The 25,959-nt window shown below is 33.3% G+C and overlaps 1 protein-coding gene across 2 annotated transcripts in view; it reads right to left on the bottom strand.

Moving 5' to 3' along the window:
* Positions 1-13,244, bottom strand: part of LOC133206321 (mediator of RNA polymerase II transcription subunit 24-like) — a 23,416-nt gene extending 10,172 nt beyond the window's left edge. Inside the window, exons 1-14 of one of the 2 annotated variants that reach the window (XM_061342274.1) lie at positions 13,039-13,244; positions 11,617-11,699; positions 11,403-11,515; positions 8,885-9,108; positions 8,149-8,272; positions 7,577-7,736; positions 6,231-6,344; positions 5,833-5,960; positions 5,584-5,670; positions 5,221-5,314; positions 4,190-4,234; positions 3,235-3,380; positions 1,023-1,143; positions 582-754 (exon numbers count right to left, since the gene is read on the bottom strand). In XM_061342274.1, coding sequence (XP_061198258.1) covers positions 582-754; positions 1,023-1,143; positions 3,235-3,380; positions 4,190-4,234; positions 5,221-5,314; positions 5,584-5,670; positions 5,833-5,960; positions 6,231-6,344; positions 7,577-7,736; positions 8,149-8,272; positions 8,885-9,108; positions 11,403-11,515; positions 11,617-11,699; positions 13,039-13,207 — 1,781 coding nt within the window. In that variant the 5' untranslated portion in view covers positions 13,208-13,244. The remainder of the gene's footprint in view (positions 1-581; positions 755-1,022; positions 1,144-3,234; positions 3,381-4,189; positions 4,235-5,220; positions 5,315-5,583; positions 5,671-5,832; positions 5,961-6,230; positions 6,345-7,576; positions 7,737-8,148; positions 8,273-8,884; positions 9,109-11,402; positions 11,516-11,616; positions 11,700-13,038) is intronic. The other variant, XM_061342275.1, reaches the window with a different exon arrangement.
* Between the last annotated feature and the right edge of the window lie 12,715 nt (positions 13,245-25,959).

Raw genomic sequence — 25,959 nt, 5'->3', positions numbered from 1 at the left:
TGCTATATGGTATCTGCTTTGAATTTGCCCTGTCTTAAATTCACCCATTTATGACAAAGAAGAAAGGGGCAAAAATTTCTCTGTATACAATATCTTTAAAGTTCTATTCTATATTGATTTTTGAAAGCCATGGAACATGTGGAGCATGCAAATTTATTCGAAAAAAAAATGAAGATTGTGAGCCAAAGCTCACTAGTAATACCCTGCACTAATGTGAATATATGCTCTCATGAATCCCACCATATGGCATGCCTAAACTGTGTGCTAAAATTTCAAGCATCTGCGATGAGTAGTTGTTGAGAAAACTGTGATGGAAATTTGGTACAGATGTATTCATTGGATTTGTACAAAAATGAATCCCACTATATGGCATGCCTAAACAAAGAGTGTGCCAAAATTTCAAGCATCTGCAATTTACAGTTGCTTAGAAAACTGCAATGAAAATTTGACATGGAAAGACACGCAGACACAGACACACAAGGTAAAACAGTATACCTCCCTCTCCTTTGGAGCGGGGGTATAAAAACAAATTTTTACACACTAACACTAAATTTTAACTGCAGCAGACACTGGCTTCTTACTTGAGTTTGCTGATGTCAACACCAGACACAAGATGCTGAATAAGGATGTCTAATTTACTCTGATCTGTTGGTGTAAAGTTATCTATACACTTGTATTTCCCATCTTCGGGGAGACACCTGGTGGCCCAGTGGAGGAAAAAAGAGTCAGTGTACTCTGGTGATGGGGCTGTGATCTAAAAAAGGAAGGTAATCAAGGGAATTATTCTAAAATCATAACATAAAATGGTCAATGGTATACTCTTTGTGTGCTTTTACTCAGTGTAATTAAATAATGCCCAAATTGATTCAGTTCTTGAGAAAAATATCTGCCATACATTATCATTAATTGAAAATGCAGTCAGTTTTGTGTAATGGCTTCAAAGCTTTACCTGCATTTACATAAAATTTGCAACAATCAAAGAATTTATAAAGATAAATACTAATATTTGAAGGACATGTTACCTCCAGTCCATACAACTGTGAGGCATGACAAAGCATCAAGAATGAAATGTCAAAGAGCATGACTCGAGTCTGTGCCATTTTCCCAGTCTCCCCTTGCATCTGCTTGGCAAACTCATTTATCCTGTAACACATAAGATTTATAACCCTCCAGTATATTGAATTTTTACAATGTTTCATCTAAAGGGCACATTACACATTGTAGATCTTAAGATAAAATTTTTTATTTCTTAAATCCATTTGTAATTTATTATTGTACTTGTTGCTATTGTTTTACAAAAACATATTTTACGTTACTCACTTGTTGGTATTGTACTATATAAAGCCATACTAAATGTTCCTCACTTGTTGCTATTGTACTATATATAGCCATACTGAATGGTACTCACCTGTTGTTATTGTACTATATATAGCCATACTGTATGGTACTCACTTGTTGTTATTGTACTATATATAGCCATACCGTATGGTACTCACTTGTTGTTATTGTACTGTATATAGCCATACTGTATGGTACTCACTTGCTGTTATTGTACTATATATAGCCATACCGTATGGTACTCACTTGTTGTTATTGTACTATATATAGCCATACCGTATGGTATTCACTTGTTGGTATTGTACTATATATAGCCATACCGTATGGTACTCACTTGTTGTTATTGTACTGTATATAGCCATACTGTATGGTACTCACTTGTTGTTATTGTACTATATATAGCCATACCGTATGGTACTCACTTGTTGTTATTGTACTATATATAGCCATACCATATGGTACTCACTTGTTGTTATTGTACTATATATAGCCATACCGTATGGTACTCACTTGTTGTTATTGTACTGTATATAGCCATACTGTATGGTACTCACTTGTTGTTATTGTACTGTATACCGTATGGTACTCACTTGTTGTTATTGTACTGTATATAGCCATACCGTATGGTACTCACTTGTTGTTGTTGTACTGTATATAGCCATACCGTATGGTACTCACTTGTTGTTATTGTACTGTATATAGCCATACCGTATGGTACTCACTTGTTGTTGTTGTACTGTATATAGCCATACCGTATGGTACTCTCTTGCTGTTATTGTACTGTATACCGTATGGTACTCACTTGTTGTTATTGTACTGTATATAGCCATACCGTATGGTACTCACTTGTTGTTATTGTACTATATATAGCCATACCGTATGGTACTCACTTGTTGTTATTGTACTGTATATAGCCATACCGTATGGTACTCACTTGTTGTTATTGTACTATATATAGCCATACCGTATGGTACTCACTTGTTGTTATTGTACTGTATATAGCCATACCGTATGGTACTCACTTGTTGTTGTTGTACTGTATATAGCCATACCGTATGGTACTCTCTTGCTGTTATTGTACTGTATACCGTATGGTACTCACTTGTTGTTATTGTACTATATATAGCCATACCGTATGGTACTCACTTGTTGTTATTGTACTGTATATAGCCATACTGTATGGTACTCACTTGTTGTTATTGTACTGTATATAGCCATACCGTATGGTACTCACTTGTTGTTATTGTACTATATATAGCCATATCATATGGTACTCACTTGTTGTTATTGTACTATATATAGCCATACTGTATGGTACTCACTTGTTGTTATTGTACTATATTTAGCCATACTGTATGGTACTCACTTGTTGTTATTGTACTATATATAGCCATACTGTATGGTACTCACTTGTTGTTATTGTACTGTATATAGCCATACCGTATGGTACTCACTTGTTGTTATTGTACTGTATATAGCCATACCGTATGGTACTCACTTGTTGTTATTGTACTGTATATAGCCATACCGTATGGTACTCACTTGTTGTTATGTACTGTATATAACCATACTGTATGGTACTCACTTGTTGTTATTGTACTGTATATAGCCATACCATATGATACTCACTTGTTGTTATTGTACTATATATAGCCATACCGTATGGTACTCACTTGTTGTTATTGTACTATATATAGCCATACCATATGGTACTCACTTGTTGTTATTGTACAATATATAGCCATACCGTATGGTACTCACTTGTTGTTATTGTACTATATATAGCCATACTGTATGGTACTCACTTGTTGTTAATGTACTTTATATAGCCATACTGTATTGTACTCACTTGTTGCTATTATTCTATATAGACATACTGTACTGTATATTACTCACTTGACCAGTTTGTTTGCCAGGCTTTGCAGTTTCCCTGTGGAGGCAGCCCCCGCTAAAATAAAATCCAAGTTCCTCCCTGACATTAACAGGCACAGAAAACTCATCATGTCCCCTGGGGTCTTTGAAGAGTCAGAATTATCCAGGGTCTGATACAAAAACAAAATTAAATCACTTTTTGTCCTGAGTTCTCAGTTGACAGTGTGTTGAAGAGGAGTTTTCGGCATGCAAAGCAGATAAGGTGAGATTGTTAGTGTCAAACTAGAGATCGTTAGAGATTACCACACAGTAGAGATGTTAGTTAAGATCAACATCTACATACATGAATACTTGACAAAACAACTCTAGAAGCAGGATAAATTCCAGTAACAAAATGAGCAGCTGTTAGTTTAAAGGAAGTTCATGTTTCCAAACATGATTTTGGTTTGTACACCTACTACATTTGTACATACAGTAATTTACCACAACTGGCAAAGATAATCAAATGAATGATTTAAATCAATATTCGGAAGGTTAGAGAAAAAAACTGAAGGTATTCTAAAATTTAAATTAATACATGTACCTACAAGTAAAAGTAACCCAGCCTTCACTGTATCATACTAAATAAATGCTATGGTAGACCTCTACATGTAGTATAAAAAAAAAGAAGTGCTCTTATTTTGAACCTGTGAATGACAGACAACCTACGAACAGCTCACCAATAAAACATGCCTTAATTTTTATATTGAGCATGCCCCATTATATAATATGAGTGAATAAAATTACATCAAAGAATTCACAATGTTTAAAATGTGGTTTCCATGTTATTAATTTTTCTTCATTTTTTTTCCATTTACAAAATTAGTCAACAACTTTTTAAATTAAAAAAACAATAAGAATGACAGAGAACAAATGTTGATCAGAAGAACTCTCTTGCCTAAGGCTTGGAGAGCTGAAAAGCTAAAATATATGAACGTACAGCAGTTTCCTTTCCTGAATCAAGGTGTGAGAAATTACTCAGGCCCTGCAAAAAAACCAAAACAATCACAGCAAGCCAACCACTGACCATCCATTCCATGTCTACACTGCAGAGCAAACGTTAAAACTACATATAATTTTATCCCCCTCCCCTCCATCCAAAGTAAATACCTAGAAATTGAATACTGTAGATTCCTAAATATACACGAGGAATAAATTATCGCATAATTACGCAAGAAGCATCACTCATGAAATAGAAAAAAACGCTTTTATTTTTATGGTGCTTTAATGTATGTAAAATTTCTAGATAAATCGCCCATTCGCGAATTATTTTTCTCGCGATTTGACGCCCTTGGGCCATTTTGTGATATTAAGTACTCACGTAAAATAAAGAATCTACAGTAGATACTGAAGCCGAAATCTATGGAAAATTATAATATTGGTTGGATTGTCTGTTTTAGTAGCAACAACTATTGACTTTAAACTGCAAGTAATGGAGACTGATATGAATGGTCACGCTGAATCATATACAAGTATAATCAAAGCTGCCTACATGTCAACAAAGTTAGGAGAAACAAATTGTGCAGAAGCCACAGTCAATAGCTATAAGCATTCAGTTGATCAAGAATACAGTGGCAAACTAGGTCTCACTTGTGCTTGTAAAATAGAACATGTATAGATATTGGTATAAATCTCAGTCTATCACACATGAATAAACTTTCATATTTCTCCTATATAAAACTGTCCTTCATTTTGTGGTTATTATTAAGCTAACAGATAAACGTAAATACTGTAATTATAAAATGAAATTTAAACTTTGTACTTTACATCTAGATGTAAAACTGGTCACTGTTGGGATTCTTTGAATGTACCAGCCCCACAAACATCACACTTAGCACCATATTATAATGAAAACATTAAAGACAAGTTTGAAAAGAGTACAAAGTCAAGCTCAAGTTACATCACACTTCATTATGGCTGACAGCAGTAGACCTCTAAAAGTCTAACAAGTAGCACGATTTCTACAAAAACCTTTATGATTCTCGGAAGCTGTTGTTCATTCCGCAGGATTAGGATCGGAGATGACTGTCCACTGGTCTCAATCTTGTTTCCAGAGTTAGTATTCCTAAAAATTTATTTCATGACAAAAAATAAATTTTACAAAATCAGTACATGAACAGAGGTTATAAAATTTACACAGTACAAAAACTGTACATATAAATGTAGTTACAAATGCTCTTGAATACTTTATACTTGTAAAATGATAGTGTAAATTTACACTATAGAAGTTTTAGCTGTAATGTCAGTTACATGCAAAGTTTAAGATAAAAACCATGTCCTCAGTTTACTTTCAAATACATGTAATACTTTTTAGCTTGCTTTCAAAGATCTTACCTTCTGTTCAGAAGCAACTGTGTCTGATTTTTATCCAGTAAATCATTTTTGCTGAATTCCCCAACTAAATATTTCAGACATTCACACCTACAATTTAGTAAATGCTAAAGATTAGTGCAAGAAAGACTATATGGACTTGAAATGATGAACATGTACCTGTGCTTCAGTCATGACTTTTGTTTTAACCTTCTGATATCAATCAAGGATATAATCATTAACTTTGATTCTTACAGGGTCAAGGTCACTTACTTAAGTTTGATGTCCACAAGGTCAAGGAGAGGTACAGAGTTCATGAGTTCACTCAATCCCTGGAACAGATCCTCCCCAATGTCCTGACTAGGGGACTGCTGCTTCATAAACCGCAGAATCTGGGGCAGCTACGTAATCATATATTGTCAAATACATGTACATGTGGTTACTGATACATGTGCATGTGTCATACAAATCAATTAATATAAATTACACATCAAATAAATCCACTGTTCTATATTTGAACTTTAAAGACTTATTGTATGCACAAACAGCTAAAAATTTTACCAGACATTTTTCAGTGAATGTACCTAGAAATCTTTGTACTTATAACATGCCTCAGTGAATGACTTTCCACATAAGTATTCCATTATAAGCTTTAAAATATGCCTATTTACCTTAAGATATGTAAAAGCTGCCCACTTAATTTCTTCAGGAGTGTCTACACAATTATTTAATCCCATAAAACATGCCCTGATGATTTCACAATACAAGAATGGCCTTGGTAGATGCTACATGTATAATAGGAAAATAAAGGAAATGAAACCAAACAAAAGATTATCTTTGAAGATTATCACAAAAATATTATAATTCATAACTTATAATACATAATACAATTAAGAAACATTGGAAATATACAAAAACATTTGAACATGCATTATTTCTACTGTAACTTTGACCTGAAGAGTCAGACCATGTGGATAAAATCTTTTTGATTAAATAAACCACTGTAGTTTACATGATCTGACTCTTCTGGTTATTGTAGTAATGATGGGTTTATTAGATAAGTTCTATTCTTTTGGAAAAAAATTAATAGGTTAAATTAAAGCTTTTGAATACATAAAAAACATGGAAATTATGTATGTGTATTTAAATGAATTTATTTTTTTTTCCTTCACTGTGCAACACTATCAGTTTGTATGTCATATTGTGAGGCAGTCATTTAAGAAATGAATTTAATTTTTAAAAATTCATGAGGACATAAACTAAGTTTTATGGTTGGATATAAAATCTATTTCACAAGTGGGATAGGATTTTTTTATTTTATATTTTCATGAGCAAGAAGAATGCAAATCAAATTACAAAACATTGAATCTTCTGTTTATTACATTTTCTTTCGTTTTCTTTTTGGCTCTGTCTTTTCATAATGCAGTGTCAAAGGTTGTGAGTGGCATATGTAGGCAATTGTGAAATCAAAAATTATAAACATGGATATTAAAAACAATTTGGAGAAACTTTCGCTGTGTCAGGTTGGTTCATTTACTCTCGCTATCTTATATAAGAAAGTTTTTTTCTTTACAAGGGAATAAAAATCTCGAGTTTTGCTGCACTTTTGATATTTTCAAAGTAAAAAATATCATTTTTAATATATTTCACTGTGAAAAATATCACTTTTATTCAATGGATAAATTACAGTATTTCACTGTTGAAAATGTAATAAAATACTACTACTACTGATCATTATGAATTGATTTCAAAGATCTATAAGGACATCAAAGGATGAAAAAAAAAAAACTGGACATATAAAAAATCAAACTGTGTTATTAAAATGTCATCAGTGTCAGTGAATGTTGACATGGCTCTAGAAAACCACAGATTTTTTATCCAGACAGTCGGATCAAACTCTGTGAAATCAGCAATATTAAGAATGGTATAACAAATATTAATAAATTCTTTACCATTGTACTCAGAGGTTTATGAATTCAATTAACAAAGAATATAACTGTATAAATGATTTTATTACCAGAACTCTCTCGGACACACATAGTTGATCAATGAAGGGTTGAACATCACTGGTGGGATTCAATATGGCCTCCAGGGTTACTAGAGTGTTAATGGTGGGGCAGATACCAAGATGTGAAACTTCACACAGAGCCTGACTAGGAAGGGTCATGTCCTGTACCCTACAACATAAAGGATAGGGATGGGTATCAATAAATATTTTGTATTATGATATATCATGATTTTTTCCAAAACTATTACGATAATATCATGAAATTTTTACATGTTTTTAGTTGAATTTCCAAAATTTTTCTAACAGATATATTGTGAAATTATAATTTTACCTCTTTAATCTTTAATTTATATACATCTATAAATAAAGCATATTTGAATGCTAGGATGTCATTGTTTTACTGTTTTACAACATTTTTACAATTCTGTTAATTGGACATCAAAAGTTTGAACAAAAAAATTATTTATTTCTGGAATTCATAATTACATATTAAATTAAGATAATATTTAACTTTTAATCTTTTTAAATTTATTTCTACACTGATCATTTCTACAGTAGTGAACTTCAACAAATGGTCATACTTTGAGAGTGTCTGCAGAGCTATCCCTACTTTCTGTTTTGTCTGTGACGGCAACATATCTGATAAGGATTGACTCAATGTACCCCGCACATTAATAACTGTCTGCTCATACTCTCTATAGTTATCTGTAAAGAAAAAAAATCAGTCAATATCACAGCTAATCTTGACAATGCCGTGCACAAATACCACAATACATTTAATTTATGTCCCAGGATAATTAGTTGAGAGGTGCACCTTATGATTTTTATAAACATGGACAATATACATGACACTGTTGAAAATTTTCCTCATTCTTTTTTTCTTATCTTGTAAGAATCCATTATGCTTGAACTAATTTCAACCAATTGAATAAAATTTTGAATTAAGAAATAAGTACAGTCAAACCTCATTATCTCAAATTGATGTATCCAGAAAAATGTCAAAATATCCAAGGCTTCAAGAAATTGAAGTTAAAATACATAAATATGTGTGATTTCCAACTCACTTTGAGGTATCCATGATGTTGGATATATATATTTATTTCAAGATATCAATGTTAATCTGTATACAGTTAAACTTTGGTATCTTGAAAATCAATTTGTCATAGGGAGTAGGAAATTCAAACCAATTTTTCTTTATGTTTATTTATTTTAAACTTAATATCTCAAATTCTCTGATATCCTGATGTTTTTCCTAGCCCCATCAAATATGAGATAACAAGGGTTGACTGTATACATACAAACCACAAAAACTTCTACCTTGATCCTCAGACATGGCCACATACAGTAAAGCCTGGACAGTGGGGTTCTCTGCAATCTTGTGGGCCGCCACACTTGCACTGTCAATAATGCTGATGTACTCCTGTTGTTGCTGCATGTCTTTCATCGTTTTCAGGGACTGAAGTACACACATCATCAGCCAGTGGAGGGTCTTCTGTAGACATTTACACAGAACCACACTAGATTCTAATCCACTGGTGAAGCTGAAATCAATGAATACCAGGGGCTAAGAATAATATTGAAAAGTCTAACCAATTTCTAGTATACACAAACAAGAGGTCCATGGGCCACAACGCTCACCTGAGTATATTTGGCTATGCTGTTTTTCACCAGATTTTCCCCCTAATAATACCTATTGTGGCCCCGCCCTTCCCCCTGGGGTCATGATTTGAACAATTTAGAATATCCACCACCCCAGGATGCCTCCACATAAGTTTCAGCTTTTCTGGCCTCGTGGTTCTTAATAAGATTTTTTAAAAGATTTTTCCTATATATATTTCAATGTAAAACTTGGATTCCCTATTGTGGCCCTGCCCTAACCCCTGGGGTCATGATTTGAACAATTTAGAATCTAAACTACCCAAGAATGTTCCCACATAACCAGGGGTCAAAATTAAAGGGAAATACTCGCTAAATGTGAGTTAAAAACAGAAATTGTGGGTTAAAAGTGATTTGTGGTCACCAACTTTTGCGAGTATTAAAAACGTCTTTTTCAGTTTTTTTTGTTTATCCCAGGGATGTGCAATTGGCATCGCTCCATGCCCGGGGCTACCATTTTTGGGGGGTCGGAGCAGCCCCTCGGGCTAGTAAAAATTAAAATTACCCAATGGCATGTAAAACACATGAAAAGCACTAAAGGTATTTTCATTCATTCTTTCTTTGCTATTAAATTTCCAAACAATGAAAAAATTCCAGGCAGTATGCTTCTATAAATAGTTAGTAAATCTCCATAATCTTGTCCATTTTGCAGTACTACCTGACTTACCTACTTCCAAGAAAACGATCGTTTTTTCCTAATCCAAATTTCCTCCATTCCCTGTTTATGGTAAATACATGCACATATCCCTTTAACTTATTTATGATCACTCAATCAATTAGAGGAAAAGTGTTATTTGTTTTACAAAAAATATATTTCCAGTGTATTTAATGATTCAAGATGAAAAAAAAAGATTTTTGCTTCAATTTAAATGAGTTAGTGCAATGACCAGAAAAAAGGAAGGTAATTTATGTAAATTCATTTTTATTATTTTCAATCGTAATTATTAATTTATACACAATTCAATTTTTCTACTGAGAATTAAACTTTAATTATAAGAAGAATGACCCTGACTTTATCAACGATAAACTATTTTTCTTTCGGTGTAGTTGTTACTTTTTTTTCCTACATAAGAACCAGTGACTTTTTACTTGAGACTAGTGATTTTATCGCTGCCAATAGTCTGTGGACTAGTGCTTGAATTTTTTAATTGCACACCCCTGTATCCATTCAGATTTGAAGCTTACCCTAATTTTGTTTTGTGCAAAACGTCTTGTATAAAACGACCTAAATGCTCTCAAGGTGTATATTAGTTTTCTATGAAATTATTCAAATAATTTCTATGTTAAGACATTACGTTGAGAAGAAAAATGCTAGTGAAAATTCAATATTGCTAGTAAAAAAAATTCCACTAGCTTAAATTTGCTAGTGGTCAAAAAAGTTAATTTCGATCCCTGATAACTTTCAGCTTTTCTCGCCAGTGGTTCTTGAGAAGAAGATTTTAAAAGATTTTTCCTATATATTTCAGTGTAAAATTTGAATTCCCTATTGTTGCCCCGTCCTACCCCTGGGGGTCATGATTTGAATAATTTAGAATCTACGCTACCATAGGATGCTTTCACATAAGTCTCAGCTATTTTGGCCCAGTTTTCTCATATATTTCAATGCAAAACTTTGATTCCCTATTGTGGCCCCGCCCTAATCCTCGGGTCATGGATTGAACAATTTAGAATCTGCACTACCCTAGGATGCTTCCGCACAAGTTTCACCTTTTCTGGCCCAGTGGTTCTTGAGAAGAAGATTTTTGAATGACCCCACCCTATTTTTGTCTTTTCTTGATTATCTCCCCTTACAAGGGGGCTTGGCCCTACATTTTAACAATTTAAATTATTCTTTACTCATGAATGCTTTGTTTGGTTAAAATTGGTCCAGTGGTTCTTGAGAAGTTGAAAATGTGAAAAGTTTACAGACGGACGGACAGCTAGACGGATGGACAACAGACAATGGGTGATCAGAAAAGCTCACTTGAGTTTTCAGCTCTGGTGAGCTAAATAAAAAAATAATAAACCAATATATACCAAATTGTGTAAGCTACATATTTTTGAATAACTTAACTGCATACTAGTATAAAATGCAAACATCAACCTTACAACATTAAGATATGAACTGATTTACTCTCTATTTGGTTAAAATAACAGTGTATTATCCTGATGTTACGATAACAGTACATGTATATTATACCTGATGTTACAAGCTATGACTTCTGTAACCTCAATCAGCCCAATGGTGCAGTATGGTTTACTGATATCATCATACTTTTGTACCAAACTCAGAACAGAACAAGGTGGTATCATCTGACATGCATAATAAAGCTTTAAATTGTAGAATACAATTACACTAGAGATTTTAAAAAAATCAAGGTTATAATATTAATTAAACCTCTGTGTTGATTTACCTGTGACAATACAGTGTGTTTTAGATAACCTATGATGAGAACATTGGGATTGGGTCCAACTAATGCCTGCTGTAAAAGGATTTCTGAAACAGAAATACAATAAACTGGTATATGTAGTTCAAACTTACGTACTGGTTCATTCACATAGTTATTTTCCACTCAATGTACTGTAAATGTATTTTACTTTAAATGTACTATATTTGTTGGAAATTGATTTTTCAATAACTAAGTGTAGATTTCATTAAGCACTTTCTGAATGTGCTTTAAATAAATACAGGTAACTCTCGATACCTTGAAGTCCACGGGACTGAGAAAAAACTTCGAGAGATCAAGAGTTCGAGTTTTCAAGAGTACGGAATTTTCTGGGTTTGTTGACATGTTTGAAAATTAGTCTTACTGGATGTAATGATTTTCATGCAGTGCTAACCTTTTACACGTGGTTTTTATAAAACAACGATATTTTTTCGTAATTAAGATGAATATTTCATTACACTGAGTAAAGCAAAAAATGTGTATCGTCATTTCATGTATAATTATTTATTCTTTGTAATACGGACATCATACTACGCATTCGTTACATGAAAACGACATTTTACAGCGGCGTACATAGCATTGACTATTCCAAACATTATCATTGAACGCCGTTCTGTAAGTATTTGTCCAATAACAGTCGTCATATTGACATTGAGGCTGTTTCTGCTTTTTCATATTTCGTTTAACTTTGACACAGACTCGAAATAAAAATTAAATTAGTGTTTCATCTTTTAATCAATTCAGTACTACTTTTCACTGACACAGTGTGTCTAAATTATCGTAAGTCAGTCGATGATAATTATTTTAATTAATAGCATATAGGCAAAATATGATTAATTATAAATCAATCAACACCTTGCAGCATAAATGTCACCTGGCTAAACATCCCGTTCCTCGAGACCCGCGTCTTCTGCCTGGGGCCATTTAAATGTCCAGGTATAGGTGATAATTACATAACCATGTATACATATAGCCACTTCGAGGTATCGAGGGTAAATTCTAATAGAATATGCATAACGGGACTACATTTTGACTTCGAGGGATCAAGGGTTTCGAGAGATCAAGAGTTCGAGAAATCAAGTGTAAATTTGCTTAATTATATAGGGAAAAAAATCGGGACCGGAGACTCACTTCGAGCGATCAAGAGCTTCGAGAGATCGAAGTTCGAGCCATCAAGAGTTACCTGTATATATACTCAAGAAATTTAGCAATGTACATGATTTAGTCAAAGCTGCTTTCCACAAAAAGTGCTAACTGAAATAGAATACACAGCCAAATGTAATATATTTACAGTATATGATAAATTTCTCATATCAGAAAGTTCAAATACTTAACAGTGTGGAAGTGGTACTAACTCTTATATCTAACACCATGTAAGTTGAAACTGACCTGGTAGCTCTTTAGTTTCTCCATTACTGCTGTTGACCACAGCCTTGAGATGGAGTCCCCATTGATGTTCTGTCCATCTCTCTCGCCATGCTCTCATCAAAAGTGCTTTTACCTTACTTGCAAAACTTGATGAAACTGTTTTATTAGGAGAAGAACCAGTAGTCTCCATTCTTATGTTTTAAGATAATGTAAACATCTTATTTTTCCAGCAATCTGAAAAAAGAGCACTAAATAAAATACAACAGGTTGGGGCCAATTGCCCAAATGGGATATAATAGCCCGTTTGGGATATAATATCCCAAATGGGATATAAATTTACAGTGCCAAAAAATAAAAATTTTTATTTTGGCTATAAATTTCATAAATCTGCATCAAAAAACTTATAAAGGAATAACTTTTGGTTAACAAGTTTTTCTGTATGCCCACTGTTTAGGAGATTGATCCCTTGGAAGTTCCTGAACTTCTTAGGGATCAATCTAACAAACTGTAGGGTTGCAAAAAAACTTGCTTGCCAAAAGTTATTCCTATTAAGTATTTTGATGCAAATTTATGACATTTACAGGGCTCGACATTAACGCTTGTCTGCTTGCCCGGTACCAGTGAAAAAAAATTACGGACAAGTGAATATTGCTGGGCACTTGTCCGATTGGACAAGTGCATTTTTATGTAAAGGAGTCTCTAAATAATAATAAGAACGACTGTGAAAGATAATCGGTAGTTTCAAGACGGAAGCTGTACATAAAAACCGGACTTCGATCCCGATAGGGATCGCTACTAATTGTGTTCACATTGATTCGGGATCGAAGTTCACTAATTGCATACTACTGAAAAGGCATGGAACTTACGAACTTAACGAAGTTTTGTTCACTTGTGGACATTTATGTTGTCAGGACAGAAAGCCTCGATAAAATTTCGTTTTATGTGTTTGTTGTAAATATCAATAACATCACGAATCAATCAAGCACATGTCATGTGTAATGGACTTATTTTAGTTTTCAACTTGACAGTATTAGATCTTTATTGAAAAATTTTCGGACAAGTGAAGTTGAAGTTCGGAAAAGTGAATGTCTTGGTCACTTGTCTGAATAGACAAGTAAGAAAAAAAGTTAATGTCGAGCCCTGATTTATAGCCAAAATAAAATTTTCATTTTTTTGCACTGTAAATTTATATCCCAATTGGGATATTATACCCTAAACAGACTATCATATCCCATTTGGGCAATAGGTCCCAACCCGTACAACATGGCTAAGCAACAGATTTAGTCAAATGTTAAAGCTTTATCACAAATTCTTCCTTTTGTTCGGTTGATCTTGAAAAAAAAGATTTATAAACAGACATGGACACAAAAATGGCAGGATGAAAATTTCCTTTTTTGATTTAAATTCCAAATTTCCTATAACATCTATGAATTCAGGTGACGACTTAAACCAAAATAAGAATGCACACATTTATGATTCCATACATAATGATTACCTGAAAACATTTAGCCGAGGAGAGAGAATATGAATTAGGAAGTGATTTACGCTACATAAATTTAAAACCGAGAATGAACAATTTTTATCCGAAAATGATCATATCCAGTATTAATTTCCCCATATTTCAGTTTATCGAGAACAATCCTTTAGGCCTAGCTCAGTATATTTGGAAAGTTCACACTTGAGGTAATTGACGGCATTCTTCTTTAAAAATAAGATTTAGTTTCATTCTTAGGAGTTGCCTCTTCATGCTCTCTATCTTACATGTAGTAATACAAAAGCAGTGGTGGCTGGATCTGTGGAGTCTATGGCGGCATGTCAAACGTTGCAATATTCGATCTTTTCCAATTGTATTGTATAATTTTCCATGTGTTTTGTATAGTTTTTCATTTGTATTGTACATAATTCTTATTTGCATTCTGAAAAAAAAAAATACAATTCGTAAAAAAAGAGGAAAATTACACAATACAAAGGGAAAATTATGCAATACAAATGAAAAAATGATATTATGCAAATGAAGAATAATAATGAAATAATAATTATAATGGGAAATTATAAAATACAAATGGAAAGTTATAAAATACATATGGGAAAATTATACGATACAAATAAAAAGATATAATATACATGTAAATGAAAAATTGTGGAATGCAATTGGAAAATTATAGAATATAGAAATAAAGATTTTACAATACAAATGGAGAAGATAGAATATTGATATGCCAAAGGAGTCGGCTGCAGAATTATATATAAAAGTATTAAAGACACGGCTTTCGTAGAAAATAAACGTTAAGATGGTGCTTTTTATTTGTTACGCACGGTGTTGGTGTCACATTTGGTAACGTTATAAATGACGTTTAACGTCACGTAAACGGGACGTAAAAATTACTCATATCAATCAGCGACTTAGAAAAACTTTCATAAAGGTTTAACTGCATACTGAAGAGTTCTAACTCCATATGTTTTATGAAGTTAAAGTGATCTGCCCTTTTATGTAAGTTGGAATAAATGGAAATCTTCAGTAAATGACACAATTTGAAATAAAATGAAAGTAATATTGACCAAAAAAAACCTGAATACATTAATTGCATGTACGTAAACATGAGCGAATACTTCATTTTCTTTAAACATCTTTATATATTTTTTCTTGGTGAATGTTGTAGCTAGGTACTAGTACCCTTGTTGAAATTGAAGTATCTACACGTTTATATAAAAGATCTCAAAGTAAAAAAAAAAAGTTTTCATTAGAATTTACAGTTCCCTTAAATCCATTTCTTTGTTAAAAGTAAAAAAAAAATGAAATGAAAAGAAACTAGAAGTTTAATGAGTGAATATGTTTATTATGTTGCGTGAAAAACGTTCATGTCAAAAACAGGCAAAACTGTTCTTTACCGTATTAATTAACTTTCTTTAAATTTGTTAAAAATACAGGTTTAAAATCAATTCTAAAAAATATTTAGATGCCATTTAATATCAATTTAGTGTGTTAACACGCACAAATCGACGCATTCCAGGATATCTTCATTTTCCTCTTCGGTTAGGTGAAGAATTTCGTTTTGTATAGATACATTTTGGCATATAAACAGTACAGATGCACTTGGAACCATGGCTACTGGGCGTTTTATTAGCTTATAGTCCAAGATGAGTTTTCCTTTTTAGCAAAATATTTTCCGTGGATGACTGTTGACCCTGCAACAAACGATCCACCCCACTTGTCTGTTTTGGCTTTCCGTAGAGTTTTGCTCTTTGATGTGGCTTGTAAAAGATAAAAGTCATTGTCGTCATCCCCTGTGCACAGAACAGCAAACACTGTTCCTTCAGTAATAAAATCTGAGAGTGTTTCTGCCTCGGTATATTCTTCCTCAGAAATGTCAGGATCCTGATATGTAGATTCGCTATTCGACTTCATTTTCATTTCTTTGGAAAGTCCAACTTGAGTTAAATTTTCACACTTTTCCCCTTCTAGACAATTGTCGCAGTAACACGACATATTACGTTATATGATTTTCCCGTCTTTAGATGTTTCTGCTCGATGTACGGCTCGAATTCCTTTAATTGGCTGAAAGTTCTCTTCAAACCTCGGGATTTCTTCAATATATTGAAATATTCTTCTTTTGCAGGCATGAGATCGCGGTGTCCTGAGATTAGCCTCTGCAAAATTAAATAAATCAAGCGCAGATCTTATTTGAGCTTTCCCGCGGATAACGGCCATATCAGCTTGGTTCTTAAGCAAACCTCCCGCTGCATCCTGTGGTCCTTTACCATGGCTACTTTCAAAATAATTTCGTATCATTTTCTGATATCCAAGCTCGTCAACGGAATGAACGAGATTTCCCAAACAGTTCCTGCTTTTATATTGGCTTTGACATCCGTCACAAAACTCATGCATTGTAGAGAGCGGGTAATTGATGGACTGCAAATATTCAGATATCAATTTCCGAACACATTTAACAAAATGATGGTCGTGCTTTTCGTCAGGAGAAATAAGAAAAAATGTTCACAAATAATATAAGGGTCATCGGGGGTGCTCGATACACCGTCAACTTCTAAAATAGCATGTCTATAAATCAGTGAAATGTGAATGGAAACCTCAGTTCGTTGAAAATAGTTTGACTGGATTTCAACCTGCTCACTACATCGGTAGTTTTCCGAGAAATCATGAACTGTTAAACATTCGTTTTCCGGTAAGTTTTCGGCAAGATTTTTCAGCTGATCCGTTTGCCATTTGGCCCTGAAATGATGACCTGGGAAAAACCCCAACACCTTCTTAAAATACTTTATCATCTCACCGGACTTTGTTATTTTGTCTACCAATGTCAGTTTCTTCTTGGTACCATTTTTTGTTTTGATGTCAACATACTCGAATTTTTTCCAGTTTACATCTGGCGAATCGTCAGACATATCTAATTCAGCGTCACAAAATTTCAGCAAATGAACACCGCATTTTTCACAGTTTCTTTCTAAACAGTCTTTCAAATGTAAATTTCCATCCTCCGTATGGCACATCGTATCTTCACATAATTCCGAAATTGTTCTGTAAACCTTAAATGTGTTTTCGTCCAGCAACCCATCGTTTGCCAACTGATTTCTACGTACCTTGAAAGCGTTGAACAAAAACTTGCTCTCTAGATGATACCTGCAGCAGCATGTTGTTCTATCCTTTTTCCTTGCAGATCGGACAAAATATGGCTTACATTTTTCAAATGTTCTCTGTGAAATCTTAATTTCAGGATACTGTTGGTTAAAAGACATGAACAGTTCACTCTTTGTTTTTTCTAGAATTTGAATAGCATGGCTACAGTAAGTTTTTGGACCTATTCGGACACGCTTGACATCAGTTTTATTTCCAGTGTGCCGCGAATTTTCGGGTAGACACCAAAAATCATATACTGTTTTTTGAACTTCTTCAGTTAGTTTATCTGACCTTGTTTTCCTTTTTGTAAACTCAAAGGATGATTGTTCTGAATGCAGAACTCGTTGTCGGATTCGAACACCCTTTGAGATCCTTCTAACTGGCATTCCGAGTTTTCTCGCAAGGTCAACTTTGGCCCTAGATTTTTGAACTAATGGTCCTGATACAGATGCAGCTAGAATGTCGACGACTTCCCGCGACTTATCACTTCTCTTAAATTTCACCGAATTCAAGAAAGATTTCACATCCTGTATAACCGATTCATTCATTTCCAATTCTTTGCGTTCTTTCGGTGATGGTACAACCTTTCTACGCTGTAGTTCCTTAACCGTGGGTGATTTCTTTGAGGACAAGTACGCCTTTACAGTTGCAATACGTTTTACAGGTGTCCTAGGAAGTGCTTCCTTTAACTTTCTTATTGCACGGGATTTACTCATTTTATTTTGAAATATTTGTTGTTCCTCTTGTGTGAGCGGAAGATTGTTGCTTGAGTATTTTTTTCTTTTCTCGCCATCGTCTTTGTTTCTCTGTGTTTTTCTTGCGTTTTTCTTCCTTCTTTAATTTCTCTTGAATCTGTTTACTCTTAAGGGCTGCCCTACTTTTCCGCTTTCTTTCTGTAGCTTGTCCTTTTTCACGTTCTTCCTCTTTTTTCCTCTCTCTCAAGCCTCTCTCTCTGCTGCCTCTTCTTTACAGCAGCTATAGATTGAGACAACTCCTTTGCTGGTCTCAATAATTTTTGTTTTTGTTTCCATTTTCTCTTTTGTTCTCTGCGTATTTCCTCTCTCTTTTCTTTGATCGTTGAGCAATTTGACATACCTGTACCAATATATGATACAAATTTTATAATTTATATGTAAACTAATATATTAAGGAACGGTAAAAATAGTTATCAAACAATATATCTATACATATGTCATCCAATAAGGAATGAAATTTGAATTTATTATTGAATGTTTCATAGACAACATAATGGCTGGGGGGTCCTCTTTTAGGTACATGTGAAACAATATCATTTAAGATTACCCCACCCCCCAACAAGGGGAAAAATAAGGAATACTTTTAGATCAATTTTGTTTAGGGCCAAGAAAATTAAATTTACCAAATATGTTTAGAAAAAAAATAAGGGTTTTTTAATTCTTTTTTTTAATTCTTTAAAAAATAATCATGTAATCCTTAATTTTAATGTATAATATCTATGCTATCAAATCCAAAGAGCCGTAGGCACACCTGGCGCGGATTAAAATGGGGTCTCTGAGGAGACTTCACCCCGAAATATTTTAATGTAAAAGACTGAATAAAAGAGAGAGAGAGAAACTATTTTCTTCCCTTTACTAATGCATGTTTTTGAATGATAATAATATACTTTATTTCCAAAACATTTTTTGTTCTCGTCGAATTTTTCTGTCCTAAAAATTGTCTTAATTTGATACCTTTTTACCCCCCTCCCTAAACTTTTTAAAGCCGATTCTGCATCTCTGTATATCGTACTGAATCGAACGGGACGGGAGCGTTGCTAGCAATTCAACATTGATAACACCATTTCTTTTTCTTAAAACACACTGAAGAATTAGTATATAGGCCTTAGTTTTGTCGACATGAAAAATTGCGCTGGTATGCATAATATATTGTTGTTTTAAATTGATTACCTTTTAATGAAAGCTATACATGTATTTCTTTGATTCGCTCCCTTCATATTGTCTATGACAACTGTATACAATAACCCCTTATAAACTGTTCATTTGCCACAATTCAGGAAAAACATACATTTATATCTAATGTAATCAAATTCATATTTGATTTAGATAGCAGAAATTTTCGGTATTTGAATTCAATTTGCCGACGGTAATTGGCAATATAAAAAAGATATGCATACCACGTATTGTTCCGATTTTTTAAAATTTAAAGTTTGTCCCATATCGTTATCTGTTTATAATCATTCTGTAACATGTGCGTCATTCCAAGGGCGGATCCAGAGGAGGTGGTCAGAACCCCCCACCCACCCACCACCACCACCTTCATCTTTTTGCAGACAAAACTACACTTGAGAAATGAACAAAAGCCTTCATAAAAATAAGTATGTACTGATGAATAGCAACTTTCCCATGTCTCCCAAAGAGGAAAAAGAAATGTAAATGGGATGTAGACTGTAAAAAACTGTCTAAGCAGTCAGGTTGTGAATTCCCTCTACCCCCCCCCCCCTCCCCCTTTCATTTTGTGCATCCCCTCCATTTACAATTTTCTGGGTTTAACAATGAATGTGTTGATGTGTCTTAATTAAGGTGAATCTAAACCGTGAACATCTGCGCTTTTTTGTGGCGAGACGTCATAAGTGCAGATCACGTCAAAATCCTGTAGATGAGACAAATTAGTAGAACAATTAAACTTCTTCATTAATTCATTGAATATCATTTCTGTTGCAAAACAAAGAAACAGGAAAGTCTAATATGGGTATAATTTTTAGAGAATAAAGAGTTTTTTTGAAAACTTATCAAGTGTTTGAAATAATTGTTTTCAAAGAGTACGAGTTCGGTACCATAGCATTTAAAATCACAGAAAAAAACATTAGAAACACTGTCGAGGACATTTGAGTAGACAGAGATTCAGTTAGAATTTCCTATCATATTTTGAGACAAAAAACGTTTTGGAACCAATTAACAAAAAGCATAGTAGGAGAGTATAGACCATGAGTAAAATAATAGGAATTGAAATATAAATAAGTCTTATAAACTTGGACTAAATAGGGCTAGTTTATATTATGAGACGCCATGAAACCGTCAAAGATTTCCTGTGACGGACAAGTAAAAACATGCGAAATTCCACATGAGCTATTTTTATGCATTGAAATTCATAAAATAATGTTTAAGCAGATCCTTGATACACTCCTTTCAGAATTAAATTGCATATTTTTTCTGAAATTTATACGACGGATAAAAAAATCAAACAGTAAGGGTTATATGGAATCACAATGTTTAAAAAAAAACATAACGTGACATAGTGGTTTTATATGGTATGAGTTTCAAATAAATGCTAAAATGTTTGAAAAGGATTTAAAAATGAACCTAAAATTTTTCAAGAACTCTTGTACATGTAAGCATCTGTTTTTGATAGATATTTGTGTAAATCAAATTTCCAGTACTTTAAAAATATATAACACATCTCCATAAACACCCTTACCTGATCAAACTTTGAATTTATCCCCTCTTTTTTCCGAAGTCTACCTTCTATCTTCATGCGTTAATAGAGGATATTCAATGTTTTGTAGATGAATATGGAATTTATTTCACGAGTGGGACAAGATTTTTGATATTTTCACGAGTGCGAAGCACGAGTGAAAATATCAAAAAATCTTGTCTCACGAGTGAAATAAATTCCAAATTCATCTACAAGCATTGAATTTTCTGTTTATTACATTTTCTTTGATTTTCCCTTTGCCTCTGTCTTTTCTTAACACAGTGCCACAGGCTTGACGTCATAGTTGAGCGGTTGAGACGTCATGCATAGCTTAGCAGTTGTGTGATTGAAAACATTACATAGCATGTATTTTAGCAACATATTTGTGAAGGAATTTGCAGTTTTAGCTCTATCAAGATGCTTAGTTGCTATCTCTATCTTATGTCAGGCCAGAAATTATTTTTTACTTATTTTGATATCCTTTCACACTGTGAGAGAATATCATTTTGGTATCCTTTCACACTGTGAGAGAATATCACTTTTATTCAATAAATAAATCACAGTATTTCACCGTTGAAAATGTAATAAAAGGGCGTATTCACTCAGATCTAACGATTTTTACGTCAAATTACTTATGATGTCATAAAGACGATGCTTTTTCCCGCCGACTGATATAAAAACTATCAATATTACAATTTTATAAATCGCTCATATATGTATTACAATTTTGAGTATATGCCTCAAACGTTACCAGTCTACATGTGTGTCTATGCATAAATATCAAAGGTATTAATATCTTAATGTAGATAAAATAAAAAATAATGACATATTTCCGAGTTTCAATAGATTTTCTAATTTATTTTGAAGCAAAGTACTCAAGAGGTATTATTTATTTACACAATTATAGAGTAATCCATGCCGATATTCTCTGTAGAAGGAAAATCAATTCAAAGCGTCACCAACACCGTGCGTAACGTGTCTGTGAATGAATAGGTGGTTTTCCGTGAGTTTATTTGAACGCCAAAATCTAGTTCTTTGTTGTTTTGCAATATGTGTCTTTTTTCATATTCATGAAATACATGAAGCGATAATGTATATGCGTGAAGTAGCCTAGAATATTTCTAAAATGTGTGAAGCTTTGTACAAATGTACCTTAAAAAAAAATTTTTTCAACTTAAGTTTTAGGCGAAAATACACCACAATATTCCAGTTTTTAGGCGAAAGTGCACTATAATCGGAAGTCCTTTATAATTAGTTTTTAGTCGAAAATACAGCATAATACGTTAGTTTTAGGCATGGATACACCATTATACTTCAGCTTTAGGCATAAATACAACATTATACTTGAGTTTTTAGGCGTAAGTACATCATTACACTTTAGGTTTAGACGTAAATACACAAGTTGAGGCGTAAGTCCACAATAATACTTTAGTTTTAGGCATAAGTATACCATTAAACTTTAGTTTTAGGCATAAGTAGACCATAATACTTTAGTTTTAGGTGTAAGTATATCGTTTTAGGTATTTGTTTGCACAGTTTTCTACGACATGTCATTCCTAAAAGAAAAAAAAGATAAAGTTTTCTTAAAATTATTCAGATTTTGCTGCATGGGTGCCTAAAATACATGCATTTATAAGCCAGTTTAAAGTTCTGTTTCTGTTTTGTTTGCTAGTTTGCTTTTGCGTCATGCCTGTATGCGTGTGTTATGCGACCGTTTTGTCATAAACATGTACAATGTATTTTTTATTTGACTCTTTTTGTTGCTGTTGCAAAGGGCTGCTATGCAATGCATTGACTTGACGTATTCTCAAACATTTTACTAAATTTTTAATTGAACCTTCCTTGTATTTATTTCAGTTTGTTACTTAATTAATATTTAACGGACACAAAGAGACACTGACACACAGAAACAACGCACTTCTCTTGCTACATCCTCTTGTGTATGCTGCAAGTCCGTTACATAAAGCAAGGTTATGTATTTAAAGTCAACAACCTATTATATAAATTTGAAATGTGTACTTAGAATACTTCTTATTTTCCATATGTATCATCTTAATTAATTGTTGTAATAAATAGAAGAGAGTTCCTGTTAATTTTATTCAAATGATTGACATTAAGAAAATAATTTGGCTGGAGATGGTTTTAAACACATACAAGAAGAACATTTCCTTCTCTTTTCTTCCTCGTTATTTCTCACTAGCTGACGTAATCAGACGTATTATATCGAAAATGTGCAGAAATAGTCTAGCATTTAAGATGTTAAAATTTGATGCAACGTGATCTGTGAAACGATCAAATTAAACGGAGACAGGATACTGACACATAAGTTGATGTCACAGGGCATTCAACAATCTCTTTTTATATCAGCATTTTGCAAATTCTATGGTCGTTACAAAGGCCTCTTTTGCAAATACCGTCGGGTTACAGGATGTACGATGTATAGCGCCCTCGATTTATCGCGCCATCGACCCTTTAGTCGATGATCGATGGTGCGATAGTGAACTACGTGGTCCTATCAGGATTCTATGACCGTTATCTTCAACCTTTTTTTTTTTTTATTTCAGTAACAACAATCATAAATGAGTTTATCTCTTCATAATATAAGCTTAGTAGATTTTGCAGTTACCTCAACCCAGTCAATTCAGAATTAACAATTTTCATGTATATTTCAGTCAAACAAAATATGCGCACACGACCTTGTTTTATCAAGATTATAACACTTATCATGAATGAATACATCTACTTTTCTTTTAAAAAAAACCCTCTGATATCATCAATCTGAGGTGTAACCTAACATAATCTTTTACAGGGGGACCATTTAAGATCGATATCAGTTAAATTTGTGACTTTGACCTCTAAAACAGAAAATTTTCAATCTAAAAATAAAACCAAGTTTCAAACAAACTTAGAGCTTCTTTCAACTCTGCATATATTTTGTTTGAAAAAAAAAACCTTCCTAGGGTAGCTGACTGTGCATGAAGCCTTTTTATACCCTAAATACCGTTGCTTCTTGCGACACAAAAGTTTAGAACACTCAAGTTTGACATCATGCGCATACCCCCCCCCCCCCTCACCATCGGAGATCTAATTAGGAAATACATGTACTTTCTTTCGAGGGAATATGGTTTATAAATAACGAAAACAATCTAATGTCACATATATACATGTACATGTACTACATGTAATACTTGTCTCTGGCGGTTGGATGGGACTGCATTGTTTTAGGGGACCAAAGTTATGCATAATGCACTTGTATATGTGAAAAACAAGAACAACAGGACATAAATGCAAGCACCTGTCATGTTGTAAAGTTTGAATCTACCGGGTGGCAGTAAATACAAATTTACAACATGACCCCCCCCCCCCCAAGTTTTGCAGATACAAGTTATCTAAAACATGATCCCAAGGGCTATGTTGGGGAATACTATAGTATTTTACACATCTGTGTCTAAGCAAACTTTAAACATATTCTAAGGAACAATTAACAGGGTCACAATAAATCAAATTAATATCCTAGCACCCTCATGTAATGTTGATTCAAGTTTGTTCAAATGAGGCATCAACAGACTAGCTATGCGGTGTTAGAATTTCAGAAACAGGTCAAAGTTTTGCAAAGAAATTCATATATACATAGAAAATGTTTAGAATTTATTATTTGAATTACTTGCAATGCAACGGAGATTTAAATTTTTCAAGCTATACAAATTTTAGAATACGAGGTTACAACAAGGGTCTATTTTCCTAATACATTGTGATTTTTCTCTCTGGGTCTATAGGCCATAAATGTCAAATATTCATGTACATAGTCAGTGTAAGCACCCATGTGCAGTCCGAATTCAAGATATGCAGTCTAGTCTATATATAGATATTTTCTTCATAAGAAAATGTATGTGGGTCTCAGTGCTTCTGACTTTGAGCGTTAAAGGTAGTCCGATCCTCAGGTTATGAAAATAAACAATTAAGTTTTTGAAAATACTCACAATAATGTCTCTGAATTCACAAAGTATTTAGTATATTTACAAATGGCATTTCTTAAAAGTTCATTATTATAGTTAATCATTTCATATAGGGAAAATTATCAATTCTCAATTATACTTTCAGGAATCGCGAATAAATGCACCTGTTGTTCATTGTATAATTAAAAATCGATCAACAAGTATATTTTAAGAAAAAAAAACTATATGTATCCAGGCATTTGAAAAAAAAAATGTGTTTTTTATACTAAGGTATTTTAGTTCTTCTATTAACTTCAATTGTTACATAATACATAGTGTAAAAAGCTAGTGGTATCATTGCAAGACATCACTGATCACTTCCAATTTCATACTACACCAATAAGCACTGGTTTTTAAGGCAACAAAAGAAATTCGATTTCTCTAAAAATGTATTCATTTTTGTACTCTTATTGGGTACAAATGTCAACTTTTTACAATACCTTTTTAAGACTTCAAAAACTGTTTAATCATAATGATATGCATGAAATAAAAAATTATTTCACCGAAAAGATTTCAATTTCAAGCTTTAGTTTGACACTTATTCTATTAAAAATGATGAATGTTCCAGACTGATGTGTGAACAACGTGACCCACAAACCAACTCAGCTCATCCACCGTTTTGTAATCTTGTTTACCGATATTGATTTACAATTCCAGTACTCGCAGCTAAGCATAAGAAAGCAACTTAAAAGGGCGTATTTAAAAAAAACTAATACTTAGGTCTTTATGAAAAACACCCTGAAGGAAATATGAAAAGATCATATGATCTCAAACGGTTGTGTGACTAAGTAGGCCTTGGAACTCTAATATCCAGGCCGTGGTACGCTAATAAACAGGAAGTAATACATGGCTGAACAGAATGAAGTG

Source organism: Saccostrea echinata, unplaced genomic scaffold (assembly GCF_033153115.1).
Source record: "Saccostrea echinata isolate AGI-Se365-2 ecotype Australia unplaced genomic scaffold, CSIRO_AGI_Sech_v1 ptg000054l, whole genome shotgun sequence".
NCBI classification, from domain to species: domain Eukaryota; kingdom Metazoa; phylum Mollusca; class Bivalvia; order Ostreida; family Ostreidae; genus Saccostrea; species Saccostrea echinata.
Note: the sequence above shows the minus strand (reverse complement) of the source record. Positions and strands in the feature narration are given on the sequence as shown.